The sequence below is a fragment of the Pseudoliparis swirei genome, chromosome 2, assembly GCF_029220125.1.
Source record: "Pseudoliparis swirei isolate HS2019 ecotype Mariana Trench chromosome 2, NWPU_hadal_v1, whole genome shotgun sequence".
Taxonomy (NCBI): domain Eukaryota; kingdom Metazoa; phylum Chordata; class Actinopteri; order Perciformes; family Liparidae; genus Pseudoliparis; species Pseudoliparis swirei.
Genome location: NC_079389.1, coordinates 8,338,603 through 8,363,289, shown reverse-complemented (window position 1 = coordinate 8,363,289; position 24,687 = coordinate 8,338,603). Strand labels below are relative to the sequence as shown.

The 24,687-nt window shown below is 43.0% G+C and overlaps 1 protein-coding gene across 2 annotated transcripts; it reads right to left on the bottom strand.

Annotated features, from left to right (window-relative positions):
- Positions 1-295: 295 nt before the first annotated feature.
- On the bottom strand, positions 296-24,216 carry arhgef7a (Rho guanine nucleotide exchange factor (GEF) 7a). 2 transcript variants are annotated; one of them, XM_056430735.1, is made up of 22 exons: positions 23,991-24,216; positions 20,607-20,690; positions 15,788-15,872; positions 15,533-15,666; positions 14,786-14,987; positions 12,933-13,021; positions 12,160-12,254; positions 11,871-11,966; positions 11,484-11,606; positions 10,177-10,315; positions 10,032-10,091; positions 9,785-9,931; positions 8,443-8,529; positions 8,223-8,301; positions 7,997-8,136; positions 7,062-7,283; positions 6,884-6,977; positions 6,496-6,585; positions 5,859-6,038; positions 2,316-2,415; positions 1,322-1,376; positions 296-1,131 (listed from the first exon to the last, which is right to left on the bottom strand). In XM_056430735.1, exons 1-22 carry the CDS (start codon positions 24,153-24,155, stop codon positions 1,009-1,011), a joined length of 2,589 nt encoding a protein of 862 aa, XP_056286710.1. In that variant the 5' UTR covers positions 24,156-24,216; the 3' UTR covers positions 296-1,008. The 2 variants fall into 2 exon arrangements, with proteins under 2 accessions (XP_056286710.1, XP_056286700.1); XM_056430725.1 differs by lacking the exon at positions 5,859-6,038.
- Between the last annotated feature and the right edge of the window lie 471 nt (positions 24,217-24,687).

Below are 24,687 nucleotides of genomic sequence, written 5' to 3'. Positions count from 1 at the left end.
TGACTTCTGCCCTTACAGTAAATATTGTTGCATGTTGGGACATACGACTTCAAAATAGGCTCCGGTCATGCCGAGCCATATGGCATTGACTTCTATTTGAAGTTGATCTCACTTTGTTGTTGAGTACAGGAGGCAATATACTGTATAAGTAAGAAGAAAATACTTTTCAAAGTCACATGTCACCAAATCTCAGGTGGGATTTGGGGACAGTCGGTATTCCAGCCTTTTGAGTGACAGTGTCTTTGTTAAGTTTCCTTGTTTTGTTGGAGCAGATTTAGCAGCAACTCAAAAGTCATTCTTTTAACATCTTTATTTCTCCCAAAGGAACAGCGGCTCATCTTTTAGCAGTATTTACATTAAACAGTACACCTTCAATATCTGTACAATTCCCTAGGATCCCTAGAAAGAAAGGCAAACCGCAAAGTGGTTGCACGATGAAGAGGGCAATAAATGGCAAACAAAAATAATAATAATAATTAAAAAACAGACTCAAAAGGTGAGTTTCTTGCCACATTCTTCCCTTCCTCAAAAAAACATCAGGCTAAAAGTCCGTCAGGAATAGACATACAAATAAATAACATTGGAGAGGTTATGAAACGTTATGGCTCAAGTTCAGACTCATCCTCATTGTGACCATCATCACCATTAAAGTACCGTATATGTACCGTTGGACAGCGGACCGTTAACTGACCGAGGAAGAGGACTCGTCTTCCAGCCACGCTGAATTTTGGAGTGATGGACGCACTGAGGGTCAGGCGTGCGATCTCCTCACTGTCTTCGTTTGGATGTTGGAATGTTACCGTGGCGATAGAGGGGTCGCAGTAACGACGCTCATCCATCGCAAACAAGCACACAATTACCCGCTTACAGATTCACTCACAGACAACCTTAAATGATGTGATTGTGTGCACATCTCTCTCTCTCTCTCTCTCTCATACACAAGCCCGCACATGTTCGTGCTCCTTCTTTCTCTTTTTAAGCTTCAGGTGGAGATCGTGCACACGACCCTCAGAGGTTCGTCTCGTCCCACGTTGGGTCGTTCATGCTCTTCAACACCCTCTTCACCACTTTTTCCAGATCCCTCCGCGCTCTCTGCTCCTCCTCCAGCGACCTCTTCATTTTCTTATTGTCCTGTGTGGAAAAACAGTCTCAATCGTTCAAGTCGCTCGCGCCGGATAATGGGAAACACTTTGACTCCAAATGCAAATGATTTACTCAAAACATTATGCCGACTCGTCACCGTTACAGCTCATTTGAACCGAGTCACATATTAGAGCGATCACACCATCGTGCTTTTTACATCCCATTCATAAACATTCACCTGTTTCAGCTCCTGCACCTCATCCCTCAGGCCGTACACCACGTCCACCAGGATCCTTCAAGATATGTACAAGTCAGTGACGGCTCATTAAAGGGTACGTTCATACTTTTCAAGTCCATATTAACACAGCCCTCACACAGCAAAGGCTGTGGATTCTGTCCCCCATCTCTGACTTTTGATTCCCATGAGGAATGGATCACTTCCCAAACAACAAGAGGACAAGAGGACAATTCCACCAATCACATATGAGCATGTCAGTGTTACTTGAAAAGATGAAAGCGTATGCTTTAGCTCCACGCAGTAAGATAAAGGAAAAGCAACTAAAAGGATGAGTCTGCTAATATTCTATATTTCTTGTTGTTGATGATATGAAAAGGAACTATTGATCCAGAGCAGTGTCTAGTAGTCTGTCTGAGGTAAACGTGAAAAGATTAAGCTACTGTATACTTATTTTATTGAGTTTTCTTATTTAAAGAAAGGCTCCACGTGATTTTTAAGTTCTCTTTTGGTCATATGTCATACGAAGGGAAGGATTAGTTCTAGTATGCGCTCAAGGTTGAAAAGATGAATGAAGTTTGACGTCTTGGTTCAGACTACAGCGCCTCTGTGTTGTTTACTTTTAAGCATAGGCTCAACTCATACCTGTCAGCTACACTATAGTGAACGTTTTGTTTGGGTGGTGCCTTTATTCGCAGTGTTTTTGAGCGTTTTGTGTGAAAGTCAGGACGAAAACTCTTTGACAAAATGAATTTCTGCCTGAAAGTAGTCCCAGAAAAATGTATGATTTACTATTTTGGCAAAAGTATAGAGTGCTTAGCTGATTTAGAAAATGATTTGAGCCTTGTTAAAACATGAAGTTGTACATTTGTGACCCCTTCTTCTTCAGTAGGAATCAATCGCCTTTGGGCATCGTTGGTTCTGGTCTTTACGATGCGTTAACAACGTGAATCCACTAAAAGAGAAGCGTGAGGAAGAGATTCTTCTACTATCTTACTTTTCTTCTACAGTGCTTTGTCCATTGCGACGGGGATCCTCCACCAGGATTTTCCTCTCACCGGGGACGATCACATGCAGCCCCGATTCCCTTTGCGGCCCTGTTTTAAAAACACAAGAGCACTCAAGCACTCGGTACCGTACTGTCTCTTTAAGATGAGTCAGTGCAGAACTCCACACTGGAGCGAGTCACAGTCAGAACCAAAGAGAACCGAGCACTGACCAACATTGGTATAGCGGTAGCGTGTTAGTCATGCACAGAGGAGAGACATCGGACAGGGGTCAAGACAAAAGTGAAAAAGAAATGAGAGGCTGTGGAGATATCAACAAAAATAACAAACACAACTCTATTCACTCGTTCACATTTCTTTGAACGATAACCCATCGACACGCTAAAAAACTAAACCAGATTTTCCCTTCTCACAAATCAAGCAGACTGCCAGCGTCTATCAAATCACAGATTTATTCAAAACTCATGATACAGCGTTTTGGGACTCGAACACTTCAGCAGAGTAGAACAAATGCACCGAAGGCGCTGTTTGCAGGTAAGACATGGTCACATGACACGTGTGACCTGAACGCAGCATGACAGCTCACGGAGGACACTGTTGGTCTCTTTTCACTCTGCCTGTTTGACTTCTTAAAAGCACAGAATACACCTGTCACAAAGTATAGCACATGATATAAGGACAGTGATATTCTCATCTCAAATACTCATAAAACGCAGAACGGACTTTATGTTCTTGCTCCTTGACAACTAATATATACAGAAAGGGAGACTATGTGCTCTTATATTTCAAGTCCACTCTGACGGTAATCTGAGATTGAATGAGTAGCTCACATAGAAATGTTCCTGTATAATCACGGTCTCTTGTTTCTATTTCATTTTTTTTGGACCCTCAATGCTTTCAAAACACCATAGGAGAGTTTTTACACTAGGAATGAGCATTTACTTTACAGTAACACAGAATACTCAAGTTTACCTTCATGACTATATCATACACACTCTAGATAGACGACAAAAAAGTACAGATATTAACAGATTCTATCCCCCACCCCCACTGGCCCGTTACATGATTGTGCAAAATAATTCAAACACTTCATGTTATAATTTTCAGTGTAAACTTTGATACAGAGCAATAAAATTGTAAAATAGAAAATAAATGATTCTTCCAGGGATCATTTTTGTAAACATTGACAAACAGAATATGTAAAAAAAAAGTAAATAAATAAATAACACAATCATCTGTAAACAAAAAATAATCAACACAACAAAGGAATCATCACCGAAACAGTAGACAGTAATGTAACATGGACCGATATATATATTCCATACGTCACCCACATTGCTCGCTGTAAGAGGAGATGCACTCTAAGTGGATGGCAACCTGTACTTTTTATACCAACACTGGAAAAATACTTCTTCATAAAAATAGTCATTAATGCAAGAGATAGCGTGGGAAGCCTCACAAGCCAGACGCCACTCAGCGTGTCTGGCGTGTGAGGCCGCAAGCAGAGGTGACGCAACGGGATGCCTGTTGTCACATTAAGCTAACCTGGTCAAATCGTCAGTTACAGCTACAATGGGTCAACAATTTTAGGAATGTTAGGCTTATTTGCTTTTTCTTTTGCATTCGAGTATGATGAGAAGATTGATTCCACTTTCACATATGTGAGGCAGATATGAAGCTCGAAGCTAGCAGTTGATTTGGTTAGCCTAGCTTAGCGTAAAGACTGGAAGCGGAGGAGACCAGCTAATTTTAAGCAATTCACTCTTGTCACATAACTAGAGGATTGAAGCATGAACTTAGATGACACTCATTTGCTTAATTTTCACTGTATAATCCTTACTTTCATTTATTTAATCATTCTAAATTTTTTGATAACTGTTTCCCCTTTCCGCTCAAAACGCTAATCTACGTTAATCTGCTCCTGGCTCCAGTGTTGACCGATCTGTGGGCGATACTAATCGCCTTAACTAACTCTCAGAGGAAAAAAAAGCCAATAAGCGTTGTTCCAAAATATAAAACTATTCCTTAAACTAGCAGGAGTCATGAAACGAAAGGCGTTCCATTTGTATGACAGGACTGTAGCTGAGTTAATCGTTTACACAGTAGTTAACAGTTTATTTGTGTCAGGCTGGTATGCTACGCCTGGTTAAAATTAATGTTTGTATTTTGTGAACGCACTAACTTGAGGTTTCAAACTAAATATAAATGCAACCCTGTAGAACCACTGACAGACAGCAATGTTACTGGATGGAAGATCAGGCGTTTGAGGATGATACTGAGGGGACTAGTAGCTCATACAATACAGTGAAATCTGAAAATGAGTGACTTTAAAGGGTCAGTTTACCAAAAACAAACCACGTTCTCATTCTGTGATGCAGAAAGTTGTCCAGGTTACCGCCGGAGAAATCTGCATCCGCACCGCTACAAGGAATTTAGTTTGTGGTGCTCACGGGACGGAAGAAATACACAGTGTTGGTCGTGACAATTTCCTCAGTAGTTTGAATTAAACTGTTGACAGTGAGATCTTTGGATAGTCTGGAGTAATGGGGAAAGACACAATGGTGTATAAATACCATTTTTCAAAGCTCGGAGCACCATAAACTAAATTATATTCACTATGAATGTATCAGAGTTGAAGAAATCTCAGAGTAAATGGGCAAATACAACTCTGTGAATGTGTGAAAGTACGGGGGTTATTTTTCTTTTTGGTAAACTGACCCTTTAAATTCACCATCTTAGTCCATTAGCTCTTATCCTTTCATAAATTATTACATTTTGCAAATCATTTATAGTATTTAGTAGCTTTTGGTCATGTGGTACGTTAAATCTAAACCTGCTTAGTAACATGTATAAAGATAAAAAAATTATGAAAACAGCAATGTTATTAAGAATGTGGATGTTTCGTCTGCATGCCGCTCTATTATCAGGCAGCAGGGGCATGTGTGCCTGGACCTGTGCTTATGTGTATGGCATCTGTGCTATGTTTGAGCATACATACTCTGGAAACACATACTGGAGAGAAGTAGTACATGGTGAATAGAATACACTTGTCATTCCTGAATTACATCTGAATATCAGACAGGAAATACTCAGTCCATCTCTCCCTCCAATAGTTATCCCTCCCATATATTCCACTCCAACACCCCTTTACTCCCTGCTGAGAGTCGGCCACATGTATGGTCAAATAAGGGGAGTGGTCACATTCAAGATAAATTAACGAGAATTACCAAACACTTATACTGCATGACAACTACACAAAGAGAGGAGGCACGTAAAAGGGAAAGTGGCAAAGGCAACAGGGAGATGCTTAAAACATCTTGAAACAAACAATCTAAAAATAAATAAACCAAATAAGTTAACAAAAAAAAAATTAACAAATAGATAATAGAAAATAAATAGATAAATAAAAAAGAAAAATCAAGTTTCTTTTCATACATTGACGGTAAAAGAGGTAAGCGCGCTGTACGTGACATTACGGCACAGCGCGGCGGTACTGCACGTCCTTTAGTTCTGGTGAGAGATGCAGCTCTTACGCGGAACTGAACCCATCCTGTAACTGTGGGTGCTCCAGATGGAGTCATAGTCAGAGTCCTCGGAGAGGTCAGAGGACAACTCTGGCCGTGACACGCTGCTACGGCGGCCTGGCGAGTCCATGCAGGACCGGTCCACGTCGGCCAGCACGTGGTTGTGCATCAGGTCGGTGCCTTGCCAGGCTGGTCGGAGCGGGGGGAGGGGCGAAGATCGGCGGGTTGATGTTACGAATGTAGAAGGGAGGCAAACGGGGAGAGGAAAAAGCGGAATGGTGGTGCGGAAAGGAGGAGGAGGTAGTATATGCAGCACGCAAACAGATGATCAATCATAAAAAAAAAACATGAGAGATGCAGGATGGGCAAAAGTAAAAGTCCAAAGTATGGAGAGAAAAAAAAATTATGAGAAAAAGAAGGAGCTCCGGGAAAAACAGATCAATGCCAAAAGGTGAGGAGTTGAGGAGAGAAAGACAGAAGGAGAAGATACTGTTAGAAAGATCAGTTCAGAATACCAGGGTTAAAGAAAGGCTTTGAGTCACAGAATACAGGCAGAGCGGTGACACACACTGCAGCCGCCGGGATGAGCCGCTCTGCTTTTGTGCATGCACATACTCTAATGAAGTAAGAGTTGGTGTTTCCTTACTGGAGTTAAGGGTCTGCCTGGTTTTAGCGCTGGTGCAGTACGCCTCAATGACCTTTAGGATCTGGGCATCTTCTTCGAGAGCAGCTGTACCTGAGAGGTGAACGGGGAAATAATCAATTCACATGCTAATGCCCCTCAATCCCCGGCGTCTGCAAACATTTAAAGATTTGTTTTTTAACATTTTAGGAAGTACGGTACTTCTATTTCTTGCCGAGAGTGAGATGAGAAGATGAATAGCGTTCTCATCCTTGTCCATGTTTAACAGACACAAACATGTCAGTGTTATTGATCGTCTCATCTCACGCTCGGTAAGAACCGAAAGGGTTCCTTTGAAAATTAATAAAAAAATACATTTGTTGTACATAAACCGTAAAGATGTTGAACGTACTCTTCCTCAACGCAAACTCCTCCTCAGACTGTTTCCTCTCAGGTTTGCGCTTGGGAAGGAGTTTCTTCACACTCTTGGGACTTTTACTAAGATCCTGAAAATAGACGGACGTGAGCTAATCGGATGACACTTCACACAGGAACATATGAAGAAGTCCAAACGACGTCACAGCCCTCACCTCCTTGTAGCAGAGGGCTGCAGAGGGTCGTAAAGGAGGCGCAGGTCGCAGGCAGCTCAGGCTCCAGGGTTTCGGGGTGTTGGGTGGCTCCAGTGGGCCCCACATCATGGTGCTTTGAGACGTTCCATGGGAGGAGGGGTGAGGCAGGGTGTGGTAGGTGGGAGCCGTTGTCATGCCCCTCCCCTCAGAATGCCGGGACGGGGTGAGAGGGTGAGATGGGAGCTGAGGAGCAAAACAAAAAGGACTTGCGTCTTCACATTTGTTTTTTTACAAATAACGTCTTCACATTTTCTCTCGGATGCTTAATTAACACCCAGTAGATGCGTCGCCATATTCTACGTTTAGTGTGTACTTTGCAGAGAGAAACTCGGGTTCAGAGTGACAGAAAACTAGGCGGAGGTGCATCTCTGATACAGTGGCAGCGTCGTCACAGCCAACTGACCCTCAAAACCGTCAATCAAAGCCAATATGTCTATATCCCAGCCACATCCCGCCTCTAGTGTGCCTCTAGTCTCCACTCCCATTTGAAGGTGCCCAAAATACCCCCAGGGAAGCCTCCTCCTTCTGCATATGACACCTCCCTGTTATTAAAACTGCATTAACCATAAAATCATATAAGAACATAACGTGATCATTATTATTGATTGTTTATACAAAGGTAAAAGGCTGAATGTTGATTACTACGTATTCATATTCACTTCATTAAATCCAATTGTGCAATTCAGCCATTCTAGTTAGAGAAACCAGCCACTTCACGCCCGGCCGTACTGTAATTTTAGATGATTGCCGGGCACGATGCGAGCCGGCCTTTGAAAGGCTGATGAGAATCTGTGAGAAATCAACATATATAATCACGGTGTTCACACCACGTCGGGGTGTAAAAGAACAGAAGAAAAAAACGTCTGCGCGTTCGTATGTAATCATCGGCTTCTGACCGTGTGGCAGGGGACGGCGAGGGGTTTGTGGCTGGGTCCTGTGGATGCAGTGTGTTTGATCTGTCTGGGCAGGTGCTCCTCCCAGTCCTGCAGGTCCTGTTGGTTGGTGCACACCACCTGGAGACGGTCGAACATTTGACCTGCGGGGACGGAGACGGTCAATTTGAAGGTGCGTTGTGCGTGAGAAAGAAATACGGCACCCCTCGCTCATCCCATTCACCCTCACCGTTGAGCTCAAAGGCGTTTCTGTGCGCTTCACAGTCTTCTAGTTTGGTCACCGTCATGCTGGCCAGGGGCAATTTGCCCTGCAGATGGAAATCATCACATTACAATCAAGATGTAACAGAGAGAGGACCATTCATCCACCTTATTATCAAGGTTGATATCTAGACAGAGGCATGCGTATGTAATCGTCAGGAGGATCTGACGAAAGGTTTAGTGCTGACCTGGAATATGAAGCCACTCATTCTGGGGCTCGCAGACAGCATGAGGAGGACGTGGGGGAAGAGCATGAGGTAACGCTCACTCTTCTCCTGGCAAATAAAAATAATAACTTGATTTATATAGCACCTTTAAAAACAATGTTTACAAAGTGCTCTACAGAGAATCAATGCAAAACAAATGGTAAGATACAAATATAACATTTAAAAAAAGAAGAAAAAAACAGACAAACTAAATTAGGGGAACCAAAGAACTGCATAAAAGAATGACATCACTTAAAAGCTGTTCGATAAAAATGGGTTTTAAGAAGTGATTTAAACGACGTTACTGATTCTGCGAGCCTTATCCCCTCCGGTAGGTCGTTCCAAAGTCGAGGGGCTCTAACGGCAAAAGCACGGCCACCCTTTGATTTAAGCCTCGACTTTGGAACGACCAGAAGGGCCACCGGAGGATCGAAGGCTGCGTGCTGGCTCATAAGGAGATAACATTTCAATGATGTAGCCTGGCGTCAGACCCCGGCGTGCTTTAAAAGTGATCAGTAAAATCTTAAAATCAATTCTAAAACAAACAGGGAGCCAGTGGAGAGGCCAGGACTGGGGTAATGTGATGCCGTCTGTTAAAAATGGAAGATGGAAAATAAGTGCTACTGCAAGGCCAGTTCAGACGAAAGATTCACGACCGGATGTTATGACCACCGCAAACTAGAGAGAGGTGCTCTCCAGTCCAGACTCGTGGAGTACATTGCAACAAGTTCTCATAACCATTACATTTCATCTGATGCTTTTATCCCGAGCTACTTACGATTAGAGCTTTCAAACTGGAAGGCGCTTTTGAATATTTCTGTCCACTCATCTTAGTCACAGAGAACTCTAACTTATTTATAACAAATACATTATCACTGTGAGAGTTTAATAAAAGCTAATGGAGTTATGTTATTGATTTTGTTTTGTCGAGCTTACCAACGCAGCGGTTAACTGTATCTGGAGCAAAGATGTATATTCAGGATTATGTTAATATAGTCATTACCATACTAGAACAGTTTCTTTGAGGAAATCTAAAGACTTATGTTGCTGCATTACTTTTCTTCACTTAAAACACACTCTTGTTTGATAAACATAAACTTGATGTAATTTTCCTAAAAAATGTCATATTTATCATGATAAGTAAGGGCTTAACTCAAATGTGCTACAGCGTAAAAGAAACTGATTTAAATGTATTAATTGACTTCAAAATACTTCAATGTATAGTGATTAATTCACAGTTCAGCAGTGTGCATCCTATGAAAATAGCAGAGGGACAAGTTCGGCAGAATTTAGTGGAGAAGCTATTTCTAGATGGCGTGGGTACCTCTGAGCCAGGACTCTGGACTAAGACCTGGCTCATGTAGAGCACAGAGCCGAGGGTCTTGATGTCGTCACCCTCCCACAACCGGATGGACTCTGTGAGAATCTGCAGCTCGAGCTCCTTACGCTTCCGCACCTCCTGGCACTGAGCCTGACACAACGGAAACAAACAGACTGCTAAAGACCTGCTGCAAATTCATTTATCGAGTCTGGTTTTAAGTCTGGTTACTTGCTAGGTGAGATCATCTTACAGACAGATTTTTGAAAGAGGCCATGCACTTCTGAATGTCTGGCCGGTCAGGGTGACTCTCCTGAGGAAAAGAAAAAAGAGCAACACGTTGGCTGTGAACCACACAGCGTAACACAAGTGCTCTAGACACATGTTTAGATACACACCTCCATATGCCGCTCAAGCTCTTTGAGTAAGTTGGGGTATTTGTCGAGTCTCATGAAGGGTTTACTGAGGCCTGTGGTCAGGGTGAGGATCCCAGGACTGACGGCCCCTCGGCCCTCCATAAACTCGCCCAACACTTCACTGCAAGAGGACGGAGACAAAATACATTCAATATTTAATCAGCATTACAAACCGTCACGTCACATAATTTGCAACAAACACAGCGTTGAGAGATGGGCCGTCTTGTTAGTGAAGACACATTCATGGAAACACTGAACGTCAAACCTCTGATAAAACTGGCATCCAAGCGTGTCACAACGCGCTCACTTGATGCTTTTGTCCTTGTGCATGGGGAAGAAATTAACTCTCATGTAAGTGTACAAAGTTATAACGGCTGGTGGATATGAGTCAAATTATGTTTTTCAAACATGAAACACGTGGCAAAAACTGCGACAGTGTGTGTGAAAAACAGGAAAACGGTTCCGGCAAAGTATAAATAACCGAATGACCTTTACAACCCCACACATTACACCCTTCAAAATACAATACACTGCCTTTAAAGCCTTAAAGGCAGTTCATTGTGATTCATAATATTCGTAATATGATAATAATAGAATTAAAATAATAGAGAGTAATTAAAAAACATTACATATTATTAGTGTCCCGCACCTGTAGAGTTCTTCAGTCTCATCAGGTCCAAACTAAGTCCCGTTTTATTGCAGCACGTCTCAATAACGCAATAGAAAGATATGTTTTTTTAGGTGAGAAATATGAAAGGTTTTGCTTCTCTTTTTCCAATGCAACTTCTCATTGTGCCGGGGTTAACTACATTTTAAATCAGGTCGGATAAGCCTCTGGCTTTCTTTTTTTCTAACTGGCCTTGGGTTACTTTTGGGTTGGGTCTATTTTTGCTAATTCTATTCATGCATGTCAGGAACGGGAAGGTTTGCACATATACTGTATGTTTTCAGATTTAGACCATACCCTCCTGTATTCAGTCATTTGCGTCTAACCTGCAAACAAATGTTTATTTCATTATCTCTCCTTCAGCTATATTCAGCTACTAGTAACTAAAAAACTAAATAAAAGCTGCCTGAAGAGTATGCACTTTCTGTCCGTGGTAACAGCTACAACTGTAAAATAAAGACAAATTTCAGCAATACAACCAGACCCATTTTCCTTTTCTAATACAAGCTGTTCCAACAGCTGTTTCCCTGTGCATGTAACACAGAACCCTTCTTCTTCTCCCTTGTGAACTGTTAAAAAACACTGTCTAATATAGCTGCATGTCGTGGATGTGCAGACGTACCTGTGCTGGGTGAGCAGACTAACGGCAGACGGGTGGTTGGAGCAGTAACCAACATTAAGAGCCTTCATCTGTGGCATGAGGTTGAGGAAGAAGCCTCCCACCCTTTGCTGGGTGTCTGGAAGCCTGGAGACAACAAAAAAGGTCACACAAGAGCTTCTTTAAAGAAAACTCTCATACACAGACAAGAAAGCAGCAGAAGTATATGGAATATGTATCTGTGCTTTAGACCAAAATTGTTACAATATATGACAAATGATTTCGTGACAGTCTATGGTTTAATCAACATCCCTGTAGTACATCCAGTCCAACACTAGATGTCCCTCTGCTTATTATGCAACAATGAGGCTGCTGCTGCAGTGAGGCTGTGTGTGGGGGGAAGGGACTAACTTGATGCACTCCTCCAGTGATTGGACGAGCATCTGCTGGAAGGTGCTGATCTCCTCGAGGTTTCCCAGAATCAGAGCCACGTCTGAGCTGCTCAGTCTGCAGGAGAAAGACACAAGGGGCCAAAGCATGGGTACAAATCACAAATTCAGTGACGTGCAAAAGAAAGTCAGGTTCCCCAACTCAGATGCATTGTTAGGGAAGTGTCTATAATTGGTTCCTGTTGTACAACAATCATGCTAGAATAACCTGGTTCTGGTTTCAGCAAGCTTGATGTGTAAATGAGTCATACTTGTCAATGCACTGAAGAGGGCGAAGGTAGTTGGTCAGGAGGCTCTGAAGGTCCTTGGAATATTCTGTCTCTGTTTCTAAAATGTTCTGCAACACCTACAATAGAAACAGAAATAAACAGCTTGAATGTAGAAAGTGTCCACATCTAAAGAATTGGGAGAGGTCTTAGAAAAACAGATCAGTTCTTTATTACATTTCTTCAGGAATTAGTTTCGTTGTCGGATATTTCATGAGTGTGTCACGCGTGTTTTGTTATAAATCCATACAAAACAACATAACATGCATATGTTACAATATAAATGTAGTTGTTGGTTATTATACAACTGTGATTTACAAACCACACCTGCCCTCAGGAGTAGTAACATGCATGTTCAAGGGTAGTCACGGTCAAGCTGCATTCACACCAAAAGCGTTGCGAATCTTTCACGCGAGTAGATCCCACGCAAAGCCAACGTACAGACACCAGTGGTTGCGATAGACGCTGCGAATATTCACAACGCTTTTGGTGTGAATGCATCATTAGAGGAGAGAAGGAATGTCAATGAGTTGTTCAGAGAGCTGTGTTGATGAGGCCAGCTAGATGTTACGCTGGTAAGAGGATTTATCAATACAAAATGGAATCATATATAGATTTAAGCACAGACAAATGAATGGGCACACCTAAAAGTACTCAAGACGGAGACAGAATCGTTTAATGTTTACATGTGTGTAGAGAAGGAAAAATAAGAAAGCAAAGAAAAATAAGGAAAATGAGAGGTTTTTCTGCGTCCTTACCAGGTTATAGTATGTCTTGCTGATGGCAGAGGTGTCGAAGCCTTTAGGGGGGCTCTTAAGAGTGCCAGACTTGGGGGACACTTGTTTTTCTGCAGCCAGAGACAAAATAAATGAATTAGGGCGCATACGTCTTACCGAGCATTGTATCTGATGAGAGAAAAAAGAACAAAATGTTCAAAGAAAACCACGCCGTAATTTATTAATTTATGAAATATAAGAAGTTGTATGAAAGTGGACTAATTGGCAGTATTTGGGCCGATGGCTATGAATAATATCCTAAATGTATAATGACATTTAACTCCCAAATTATGTGAAGATGAGTTCTGATATGGTATTACAATTCGTTAAAATATATCGACTATTATCTCGAGAAAAAGTCACACAACAATTTTAGATCATGGACATTGATGCTACTCCTCCCAAAAACAAAAAATATGACTGGCTGCTTCAAGATATTTATGGCTATTGGCAAAAAATAATTTTAAAATCCCTGTAAGAAAAGTGTATTGTGGCTGTTGTTTTATTCCACAACTCAATTGCACAACTCCAAAGTAACTCCACATCGGACATGCGCCGTCTGCTTATGTTTACTGTATGTGGAGAAGAAAGCACTTAAAATAATATCAATTGAGAGATAAAACAGCTCAATAACACATTGTTTCAGCGGCACCGTTTCTGTCAAATCCGTATTGTTTTTCTCACGTTAACTGTTTAATGTATTCAACACCGTTTTACCTTAAACTCACCAAATGTGATTATTAAACTGTTGAAGCAAATAATTAGATGTCATTCAAACGGATCTTAAGCTGCCCACCTCTCACCAAAGTGTCCCATTGACCTGTTTTACAAGCGAGGAACCACCAGAGCGCCGCAGGCCCGAGAAGCAGCAGATGTGGGGCTGCGTTAGCGTTGTACTGCCAGATGGAACGACAATGGCAACTGTGAAGGGCTGTACTGGTCGTGAAACCGTCTGTTTAGGAAGTGATTTAATCTTGCAGGCTGCTCTGTGCTCAGACTATTTCAATTGATGTAGTTTCAAGGGGAAGTGGAAACTAGAGCTTCAACAACAAATCGAGAAAATCGAGAAAAATCAATTATAAGAATAGTTGCCAACAAATGTCATTATCGATTCGTTGTGTCGTGCGATTATTACGCAACTCAATAAGTCGCTGAGATGTTTGAGTATTAAAAGAGTTGAGTTGAACGCAGAGCGGAGCAAGAAAAAAAAAGGGCAGAGCGGAGGTAGAGAAAAGACCATAATGCTGCGTTGGGAAAGCCAATCAGCGTTGAGACGCGACGCTCGTCATCACTGACGTCGTGATGTCGGTGAATCTGACTGCTGCTGCTGCTCTAGTGGCACTGGAAGCGGAAGTTATTCAGACGGAGTCGGTGAAAGTCACCGAGTTGTGTGAGCCTACGGGTGATGTTATGAACCCAAACACGAGGGCGTTAGATGTACCAACGTGTGTGGGATGTCCACAACAAGTATAACGCAGAACTAGTGGTTATTTCTTTCGTGGTGGATGGCGGCAATAACGGTTTCCACGGAGTAAAGCAACAGAGATAAGCCACGCCCCCTCTCAGGCACGAATGAACCACAAATAGTCGGGCGAGTAAACTCAAGTGAGTAAAATGTTGTCAGTTCTGTTTTTGAATAAAGGGTTGGAAATGAATGTGTTTTTTAAAAATCCAATTCATCGATTAATCAAAAAAATAATTGATTAATTGAATCAATTATTAAAATAATCGTTAGTTGCAGCCCTAGTGGAAACAAAATAATAATATGATGCGATGAATCCCGACACGACTGTATTAAGGTTCAAACGTCTTACAGAGCCGGGTGAGGTACCTACCAGAGCCCTTGATCTCGCGGACATAGTTGCTAGGAAACCACCCAGTCCTGCCGTTAAACATCCCCTCCCACCAGCCGCCATCCTCCTGGCGAGTCACGCCGATGAGGTCACCCTTGTCAAAGGTGAGCTCGTCTTCGTTGTTCGGCTGGAAGTTGAAACGCGCCCTCACCAGCAGCTGCTGTCCACTGTTTTCTGACATGTCCTGACGAACGTGGGAGGGGGCGTCACCGAGGAGGAAGAGGGAAAAAGGGAAGGTGAGCGGTAACAGCCAGGAGATGAAATACTGCGTAAAGAGATGTGAATCTTGCATCATATCAGAACTGATCAAATTGATCGATGGTTGGCTTGACTGAGATGAGACAGACAGCGGGATGAACATCATCGTAAAGATAAATATAAAAAAACAACTTCTACAGCTGTGGATTTGGGACACTGGTTGAAGGCACCTCGTCCATCTTGATTCAAGAAACTTCAAGAAGATTTTTATCTCATTTGCAGAAACAACTGAAAACAACTGCAAGACCGTTAACTATCTATTTGTGTGCTTTGACAATCGTCCAACATAACAAACACCGTTAACTGAAATATCAAGACCCATTCTCATCAAAAACTGCCCATTAAAATTTTTACAAAGGCAGTATTGTAGTGACAGGTGGTATATGGTATTGTGCGTTTTTTGTTGTTGTTTTTCAGCGACTCAGATCTATTGTATCCCTGAGCCGTGCTGTTCGTGAGTGTTGAGCTTACCAGACTGCGAAACTGGTTCTGCAGCAGCTTGGAGGACCGGCCCAGTGAAGCCTGAGAGGACAGCGACTCAAAGGACTTAATGCGATGGGCTGAGGAGTGCTGGGCGCACACCGAGTCACTGCCCACGCCGATATCTGGACGGAGAGAAAACATAAATACACCAGACCTGCTATCTCCCACACATTCATGACTACTCGCCTTGTCTTTCATGAAAAATAAAACAAACTCACACACATTGCACCTATTTTGACTCACCCGCAGTCACTTTATTCAGAGAAACTAGGCTGCTCAGCACCTGTGAGAAGTTCAGTCCGAGCAGCAGGTCACTGGCCTCAAACGGCTGTGGGCGAGAGAGGACGGAGGGAAGAAGAGCATGAGCCCAAGAGCCTTCCGTGTTTCCCTTTTTAAAGATAATCACTAATTGCGGCTCAGTGGGCCCAGTCTTCACTTGGCCACACTGCAGGCACCGAGCAGTTGATCGATAACCCTTCGGATCCTCGAGGGTAGCGGCCGAAAACACACCCAAGCTCAGCGGACACAAATATATCTGCAGCGGCTACAATCACACACTGTCTGCAGGGCTCGAGCGTACCGGCTGATTCATGAGCACGACAAAGGTTCCCTTCATGCAAGAGCGTCAAGAGATACGCTCTGCTTTATTCTGTATTTTATTTTCAACCACTCGCATGAAAATACCAACAATAAATGTATACTCCTGATAAGTATTTCCTGTCAGCCAAAGGCTGATGCAGAGGGATCATTTAAATATTGTTATCCAATAACAATGTGGCCAAGAATAAAGTAAACGAGAACTCACATCAAGACCAAGTGTACCACACACGACATGTTTCTTCATTACAATGAACATGGGCACTGTCGTTTATCTTTAGTCAATCCCACACACACCATCCAGTCCACTTGGTGTGCATTAATCCGCGGCTGAAAATATTATTACTACCATGAGTTACAATGACCCGTAAAGGAATAATACAACATAATTATAAACATGAAAATAAATATCATGTAACTACAATATCTTATATAACTAAAGCATATTAGTTTACATGTGAGCTGCGTGTTAAATTAACTACTTAATGAAAAATAACATCAGCTGTGAGCTTTTGAATTAATTTCCTTTGATTAGTTACAATGAACATATACTGTCTGTGTACAACGTTACACTCGGACCGCTCAACACTCGACTCACACACTCACTGATGGCAGGGTGTTTATTTAAATTGCGTAGCTACGGTATGATAACATAGGGTGTAATACTGTTACAACCCTTAATAGATACTTCAATATACATTTTCCAGATTGGTTACAACTGCTTGTGCCTAAATAAACTTTTTTTCCATTTGAGATGTCGGGCTTCTGTCGGTACACGAGAAAGAGGGTCGGTAGAAAGACATGTTTATATTTCCTAAAGAGTCATTCACGCCAAATGATACGCTGCTCTACGTACGAGTAAGGTTTCCTAAAAACTACAAGACCCATCTGTTTCAGAAAATGACCTTTTTAAAAGCCAAACAATAGATTCCATTCCGTCATCCTTTTGCGTTGACGTCATACGGGATGTATAGTCCAGGTAGGAAAGATTCCCAATGTTAGGACATCTTTAATATCACTCTCTCCGTTATGATGGGCTGTGGCTGACGTAAAGCAGCCCCGCTCGCTCGCTTTCAGGTACTTAAACATTATCAGGCTTCATTGGGCATAGGTGTCACAGACAGGGTAGGGAAGTCAGAAAGTATCGAGATAGAAACTGATGCATTGATGGCTTTCGTTTTTTTAATGGAATTTGTTGACAAAAATGCCGCCAGCCTTGTCCCTTAATTGCAGTAAAAGTGTGCGCCCTGTGTCACCGTCGGTGTGACCCTCGGCCTCTCGGCTGCTGTGAGTGGCAGTGATTGTATCTCTGTTGATGACCGTCGCCGTCCTCTCTCTTCCCGTGTCACAGCTTCATGTGATTGGTTGCTCTCGCTTCACTTATACTGAGGCTGAATGACTGTGAAATATGAGTCTCTTTCATCTTCCGCTCTGATTGCAGATATGTCCTCGGGCAATATGTGAATGTGTGTTTTCGAGAGCGTGTTTGCGTGTGTGTATTTGTGCGTGTGTGTGTGTATGTGCACGAACTACTGGAAGGCTTGCTGTCCTTGAGGAGCCTTCATGTGAAAGCCTCCTCTTCCTCACCCATCAATACATCCACTGGGACTAAAATTGCGAGTAACATTCAGTGTTTGTCCTCGACTTCTCTTCAAGTCATTCTAACAGATCCTCAATTAGCAACAAAAAAAGTCACAAAAATGACCAGTGTGAAGGAACATGACGGATGATGTAAATCACACATTAGTGGATGACAGGTTTGGACATGTCCGTCAGGCCTCAGGATCACAGTCAGGTAAAGACAATCCTGCAACACCCTCTGTGACTCAGCGAGCTGCCACAACGTGCTCAACTGGTTAGGACAGCCCGCTACTCCGCGCGACGCTACGGTTAACGGGATATGGTTATTTATATCAGACTTTTAGGAAGAGACTACTTTGATATTCTAAACTCTGTTAAGGTATTAATGCTTATGGGTGATCCACTGCCGCCAGCGAGGGGGTTAATAATACATAGAGTATGTATTTAGACGGGCACTGGTTTGGCATAAAGAGTTGACTTTGAATGGTAACTGAGGGTGTTCACATCCATAGAGAGTCAAAAAGCATTGGAACCAATTTCCCAATTTTAGGACAATGATCCTAAACATACAGACAAGACAGCCACGCGTTGAAAGCCAAACAATGGGATATTCTTCACCGGCCAAGTAAGTCAACAGACCCCGATTCAACTGATCACAAGTTCCAGTTCCTGATGAACAAAACCACACAGACAAGCAAGAATTTAGGATTACAGCCCAACTGAGATTGTATTTTTAGGGCTGATTTATTTATTGGTAAAGTTCTAGTGAAGACGGCTGCAGTGCATCCTGCTGTGGCAGAGCCACTGACTGCAAACAATTTGCAAATAAATAGAAAAATGCTGATATATATTGACACTTTTCTTATTGTTACCAATATGTCCTGTTTGTTTGTTTTGTTTGCTTTCTTTGTTTTGTTCTGTTTGTCACTGTCACGGTCTCTTGTAAAGCGTCTTTGTGTATTTAGAAAAGCGCTATATAAGTTAGAATTATTATTGTTATTAAAAGAAATCAAAGTTCCAGCGCACACAAGGATACTATGACATTATCCAATTGATCGGTTGATCAGTGACCGTTTTGATAACATTTCAACGGTAGCAGTCGTTTAATCAAACAAAGATGTCGGACCAAGAAACATATTTGAAGATTTCACATTTAGCATTGACAATTCTGCTGCCGATATTTCTTTTTTAACTATTTTTAACAGTTAATCAATAATAAAATGAATAAAAACAACAACAACAAAAATATATATACTATATATCATGCCTCAAACATCACTATACGTCTACTACGGTATCTATACAACACAACAGCCTTATCTTGTCTATATTTTTAAAGGCAATGGATTCAAAATCTCCAATTAGTCCAGACAGAAGCATCTGTGATTATTGTCAGTGTGTAGAAGCTGGTGGGTAACGTTACTATTTTAGAGGGAGCAGTGGGGTCATGGGAACTCTAATAATCACTTCTTGTGGTCAAAGACATTAGGGGTTACAGGTCAGTAACAGCAGCTGCCCAAGTGCGAGACGTGGCCTTGAGCGTCTCATCTGCATGAGGCATCCAAATTAGATCTAAAAGCGATCAATCCAGTTGAAATATCCGGACGAGACGGGGCCAGCATTGTTGATGTTCAGCCAAACACCATTAAAATGAGGCAGGTCAGGACTGCAGAAGCACAATGTCTGTCTGACGGCCGCTCTCATGTTAGCGGACACAGCTCTGATCTGCAGCCAGCAGTGCTCTGGGCTCTGGAAGAAGCCAGGTCCATCTTTGCTCCACAGATGTCCTCAAAACTACTGTAATCCAGCTGTGTCCGGTTCACACACACACACACATACAAAACGTATTGAACACAGGGACATAACACAGTATCTCAGCATGACATACAAGAGTGTTTATGGACGGGATTTGACTATTAACCAATGGAAAGGTGCAGATTATCGCCCTGCCGCTGACAGAACCTGTCCCCGTATTGAGCTAAAAACAATCGGAGGCCTTTTCTCCCCTGACATTTGGGCCGCCTGTCAACTAAAGTGTTACAAAAGAAGCATGTCTCACACACTTAATATGACAGCGCTCTGTCTTACCCAATCTCAGTCTCTCCTTCAGTTAGTGCACACTCAGTAGGCAGAGGCAACTCCCAGGAACACTGAGTAGTATTGTGGAGCCAGGGTGGTTCAATGACCCCTCTGTGGACTGGCCACAACACACATCCCTAAACAGCACGCTGTCCTCCATTTGCACCACCAGCTCAAATACAACCAACTCCAATATGTCCATACAGGGCAGCTCTGCTCTACCAGCGTGAGGCACTTAATCCGAGGACATGTTTTAAACTGTACACATGAATACTAATAATAACAATAACGCTGTAATAACCACGTTTGAGTGTCTCACATAACCACGGTCCTGTGTTGTTATAAGCTGTGTCAAATTGGTTCTTTAACACACACAAAAATGGTTTCCATGTTTATACAAGGGCTCGTGTCAACTGTGACAACAAAGCCACGCACGAGCCCGAGGACAAAGCTCTCTCCGCGTGAACGAGAGCGCGTCGACGCGACCCCGCCGCTCCTCAGCCCTTTGAAGAAGCCGACATGTGTGAGCAGGCGGACGGAGTCACAGTTTTAAATCAGTGGCTCGAGGTTGCCACCGTGTTACGAAACGTATCGCCAGCGAACGGACGAGGAAAGCCTCGCTCAGACGTCTCGGAGCTCCCTCCTCCTCCTCCCTCCTCTTGTCAGGGGCTGCGACCGACCCGTCCGCCCCACGAGACCATTGTTTATCGTATCGGTGCCTCCTCTCAAAACGTGCACTTTCAAACAGCACAGCTCGGTGGAAGAAAAGGATAAGTCCTAAACTGAGGGGGTGGGGGGTACTTACCTCGACGCGAAACGACGTGCAGCCCTTCAGGAACTCCTTTATGTTGCTCAGGCGCTCGCCGTCGTTCTTCGGTTCTTGGTAAATCTGGAAAAGACGGAAACGCCGCTGGTTAGAGGCGACGCGTCCAGCTCCCGCTGCGCGCGTCCTGCTGCTCCTCGCACTGCGGGTTTTCTGTGCGTTTATTATCAGCCCTTAAAAAGCACACATTCTCCTGTGTGTGCGCGCGTGTGTTTGTGTGTGCGCGCGCGTGTGGGTGGTTTTGCAAAAAGCGGGGCTGACACTCCGGGAGGCTGATCCCGCAGCGGGGGAAGTGGAGGAGGCTGTGGCGTTGGGTCGAGGGAAATGACGTTGGCGAATGGGGCTCCCCACCGATGCTCGAGCGGCCTATGGGCGCTCTGTTTATCACAACCTACTTTGACATAACTGGGAGAGAAGAAAAATAAATAATGATAATAATACGTCTCAGGGGTTGGACTAAATAATAGAAACACTTTTCATTACAAGGTAATACAACCAATATAAAGTTGAATCTGCTAATACCTTGCAACCTTTATGAAAATATATGTACAGCAACATTAAACTGCATTATATTTTTGTACTTTAGAAGCTTGCAATTGAGTATATGAGCAATGGTGGAAAGTAACTAAACACATTTAGCCAAGTGCTTAAGTAACATTTTGATTTCACTAAAGTATTTTTATTTACTGCTACTTTAAATTGTTACTCCTCTACAATTCAGATGCAAATGTTGTTATGTTATGTTAACTCCACTACATTTATCTAATTACTAGTTATTTACAGGTTCAGATTAGGCTTAGAGTACATGTAACATTCAGTGACTAATTACAGACTTGAACAATTTAAAGAACATTTCGTTTTTTTAAAAAGCACACATGTTGCCTCAGGTGTCCTCACATGGCCTTTCATCTGTCCATGAATGAAAAGTACCTGGGCGGAATCAAAAAGGAAAAAGGGAGTTACAAGTGATGGAGGCACATGGCCTGTTCTAGCTAATTGGAAAGAACCATTATATAGTATGAATACACTCTGATTTAGAAAGCACTTTTACCCTGATTGCAACTGACAATCGGCCCAGCTTTGGCCCACATACAGCAAATATGAAAGTATTATGTGTAGTAATAACTGATAGTAATTTATTTAGAGCACACCGGAGAAATCAGCCATTGTCAGCTTATCACACATGTATCATAGGGGTGTTTACATTGGCTGATAAGTAACAAGGAAAGTACAGTCAGGGCAGAAATGCCAAATATGTTACTGAGGTTCATTTGAGAAGTGTCACCAATGCTTAGTTTGTCCACCAGAGGGCAATTATAAGTCAATGTACCCTCCATAAATGTTTATCACAGTACATGTACTGAGGGCCGTCCTGCAACCGCAGGGTTGTGGGTTCGATCCCCGCTCTCCCCATTAGTTGCAAGTCGAAGTGTCCTTGAGCAAGGCACTGAACCCCCAGTTGCTTCCCGGGCGCTTCACCGCAGCCCACTGCTCCTTAATAACTAAGGATGGGTTAAATGCAGAGAACTAATTTCCCCTTGGGGATTAATAAAAGTGTATATTCTATTCTATGTATGGATATTTATTTAATGGGATCCTTATCAAATAAATGTGTTTATGCTATTTGTTTTGGGTAGAATATTGCCCGATGTATCGCTATTTAATCATTTTATTCACACGATTTATATTTGTATTGTACCTCACATGTTGCAAGTTCACCCCATTTAGATAATATGAACATGTTGGTGTGGCATTCAAACAGTTTTCCAAGTTTTGAAATCTTAGTTATGTTTAAAAAACCTGCCCAAATGAGATGACAGCATTCACATCAGCAGTATATTGGCTAGTTCTGCCACACTGGACAGGACACTTCACTCAAAAAAACGATTCAAGCCCTTCTTAGAGGTGACACATTTAAATATTGTTTGATACATTTAAATAAATCAATTACAAAACGAAGATATTTATATTGAATGGGTGTAACACAAAATGTATGAATACTTTCATTTATTAGATTTATTTAGGTTAGATGGTGTGCATATCAACTCAAAATAAATGTGTTTCATTGAGGACTACCCTTTGCGCATGCGCCAGCTGAAAATCAGTTGTTTACATGAGGTGAAGATGCTTTCTTTGCTATACGGTGGTGTAGTGGCTAGCACCGTTGCCTCAAAGCCAGAGGTCCGTGGGTTCAATTCCCTATCGGAGTTTGCATATTTAGTTAGTTAGTTTATATTTTGAGTTGGACAAACACAAATTAATTTAATTTAATGAATATCGTTATTTTATTTGAGATGTATTTGATACAAATGAGTTGGACTAACTTAATTACATTTTATTGCACTGATGTGCTAAATTTGAGTTGGAGTTGCATATAATTATTGGATGGAAAACCTGCCAACAATTTAATTGAGTTCATCCAATGAGTCATTTCTTTGAGTGTACGCCTATTTAATGTGTTCTCACGTATAGAGATGCATTCAAACATGTATTTCATAGCATGTATTTCTTTCCGCCTATTAAATCCTCTCATGTGTGCACACATAACAGTGAAACATAATTGTCTATTGTCTTGGAGAAAATAGAGGAGCATGTTTGCCCAGGCGGGCAAACAGGCGGGATTTCTCCTCTGCTCGTGTGGAGGTGCAGGCAGCCCCTCGCCATTCTGCAGGAGGAAAACATCACCTTCCTATCGAGCTCCTAAACGGGCCGACGCTGCACACTGACAGACACAAACACTGCGCTGTTCCTTTAAATGGGGGAGAGGGTCCATCTCTTTTTCGGTGTGCCTTTTGCAGTCAATGGCGGCCCTATACTCTTATTATTGCTATCCGTGGTCAGATAGCTGGTCATCTCCGGCCGATCGGGGTCAAAACGCAGTGGCATACGAAGCCACGTCGCCCCGGATTAACAGGACATTTAAAACAGCTGCAGTCAAAGCTGCACAAAGCGAGGCCTCCATTCCGAAGACCCCCGTTGCTTCATAACAGCTCCTTTGGACATTTGATCTATCAATTGTCTTGTCTACTGTGACGTGAGCACATCAATACGCGGTGGAAACAGCGGCCTTTTCCCCCGCGCACGCACGCTGACATGCGCGTGACGCGCAGCCATATGACACACGGCGGCGCATATGTTGTGTTTTTTTTGGGACAATAATGCGAGCTGCTGCTGTGACCTACAAAAGAGATCGTCTCACGGACCACTGGGCAGAGAGAGAGAGTGAGAGAGAGAGAGAGAGAGAGAGAGAGAGGGAGGGAGAGGGAGAAGCCAGACAGTGAAGAGAGAGAGGGGGGGGGGGGGCAGGTTATGCAGAGGGGATGGAGGGAGGTGGAGGGAGGTGCAGGGGGTGTATTTTGCCCTTACTTTCTCCGTGGACCCCGGACTGAGCCGCTCCAACAGCCGACACAACACCACCCCATCTTTCAGGGAGGTCTGCAGAAAGGCTTCAGGATCCGAGATGGTCTTCTTCGGCGAGTCCAGCACCCCGAGCGTAATCAACCACGTCACCGTCTGTTCCGCCGAATTCATGTCCAGTCACAACAGATCCTATATCCAAACAAAGCTTCGGCTACGTTGCTTTTAGGGGTATCTGAACGGTGTACCGCCCCGGTTACGCTGTCATCTGTGTGTTAGAACAAAAACATAATCAGTCCCCCCACCCTCCCAAACCCAAAAAAATGATGCATGAGGAGAGAGAGAGAGTGAGAAAAATAGAGAGAGGCTGCGGGAAACCCTCTACCTCTGGTGGATGCGGATAGCGACTGGCTGGTGGCAATTCAGCAGCTTCTGGTTTCCTCCCTTGAATGGTGTGTGTGTGTGTGTGTGTGTGTGTGTGTGTGTGTGTGTGTGTTTCCCCCCCTCTAACCTGGCAAGCTGTCAAGTGCGGGTTGTCTGTGATGCGCTCAGACGGTGGACTGCATACATGCGCATCGCAGCCGCCAGCCACCGTCATCCAATTGGATGACATCACACGTGAGGGACAGGCCAGTCTCAGCAGTCGTATAGTCCACTTCAGCGTGACATGAATAGGTTTTTTTCTCTCCTGTGCTCTGCTTTGCAT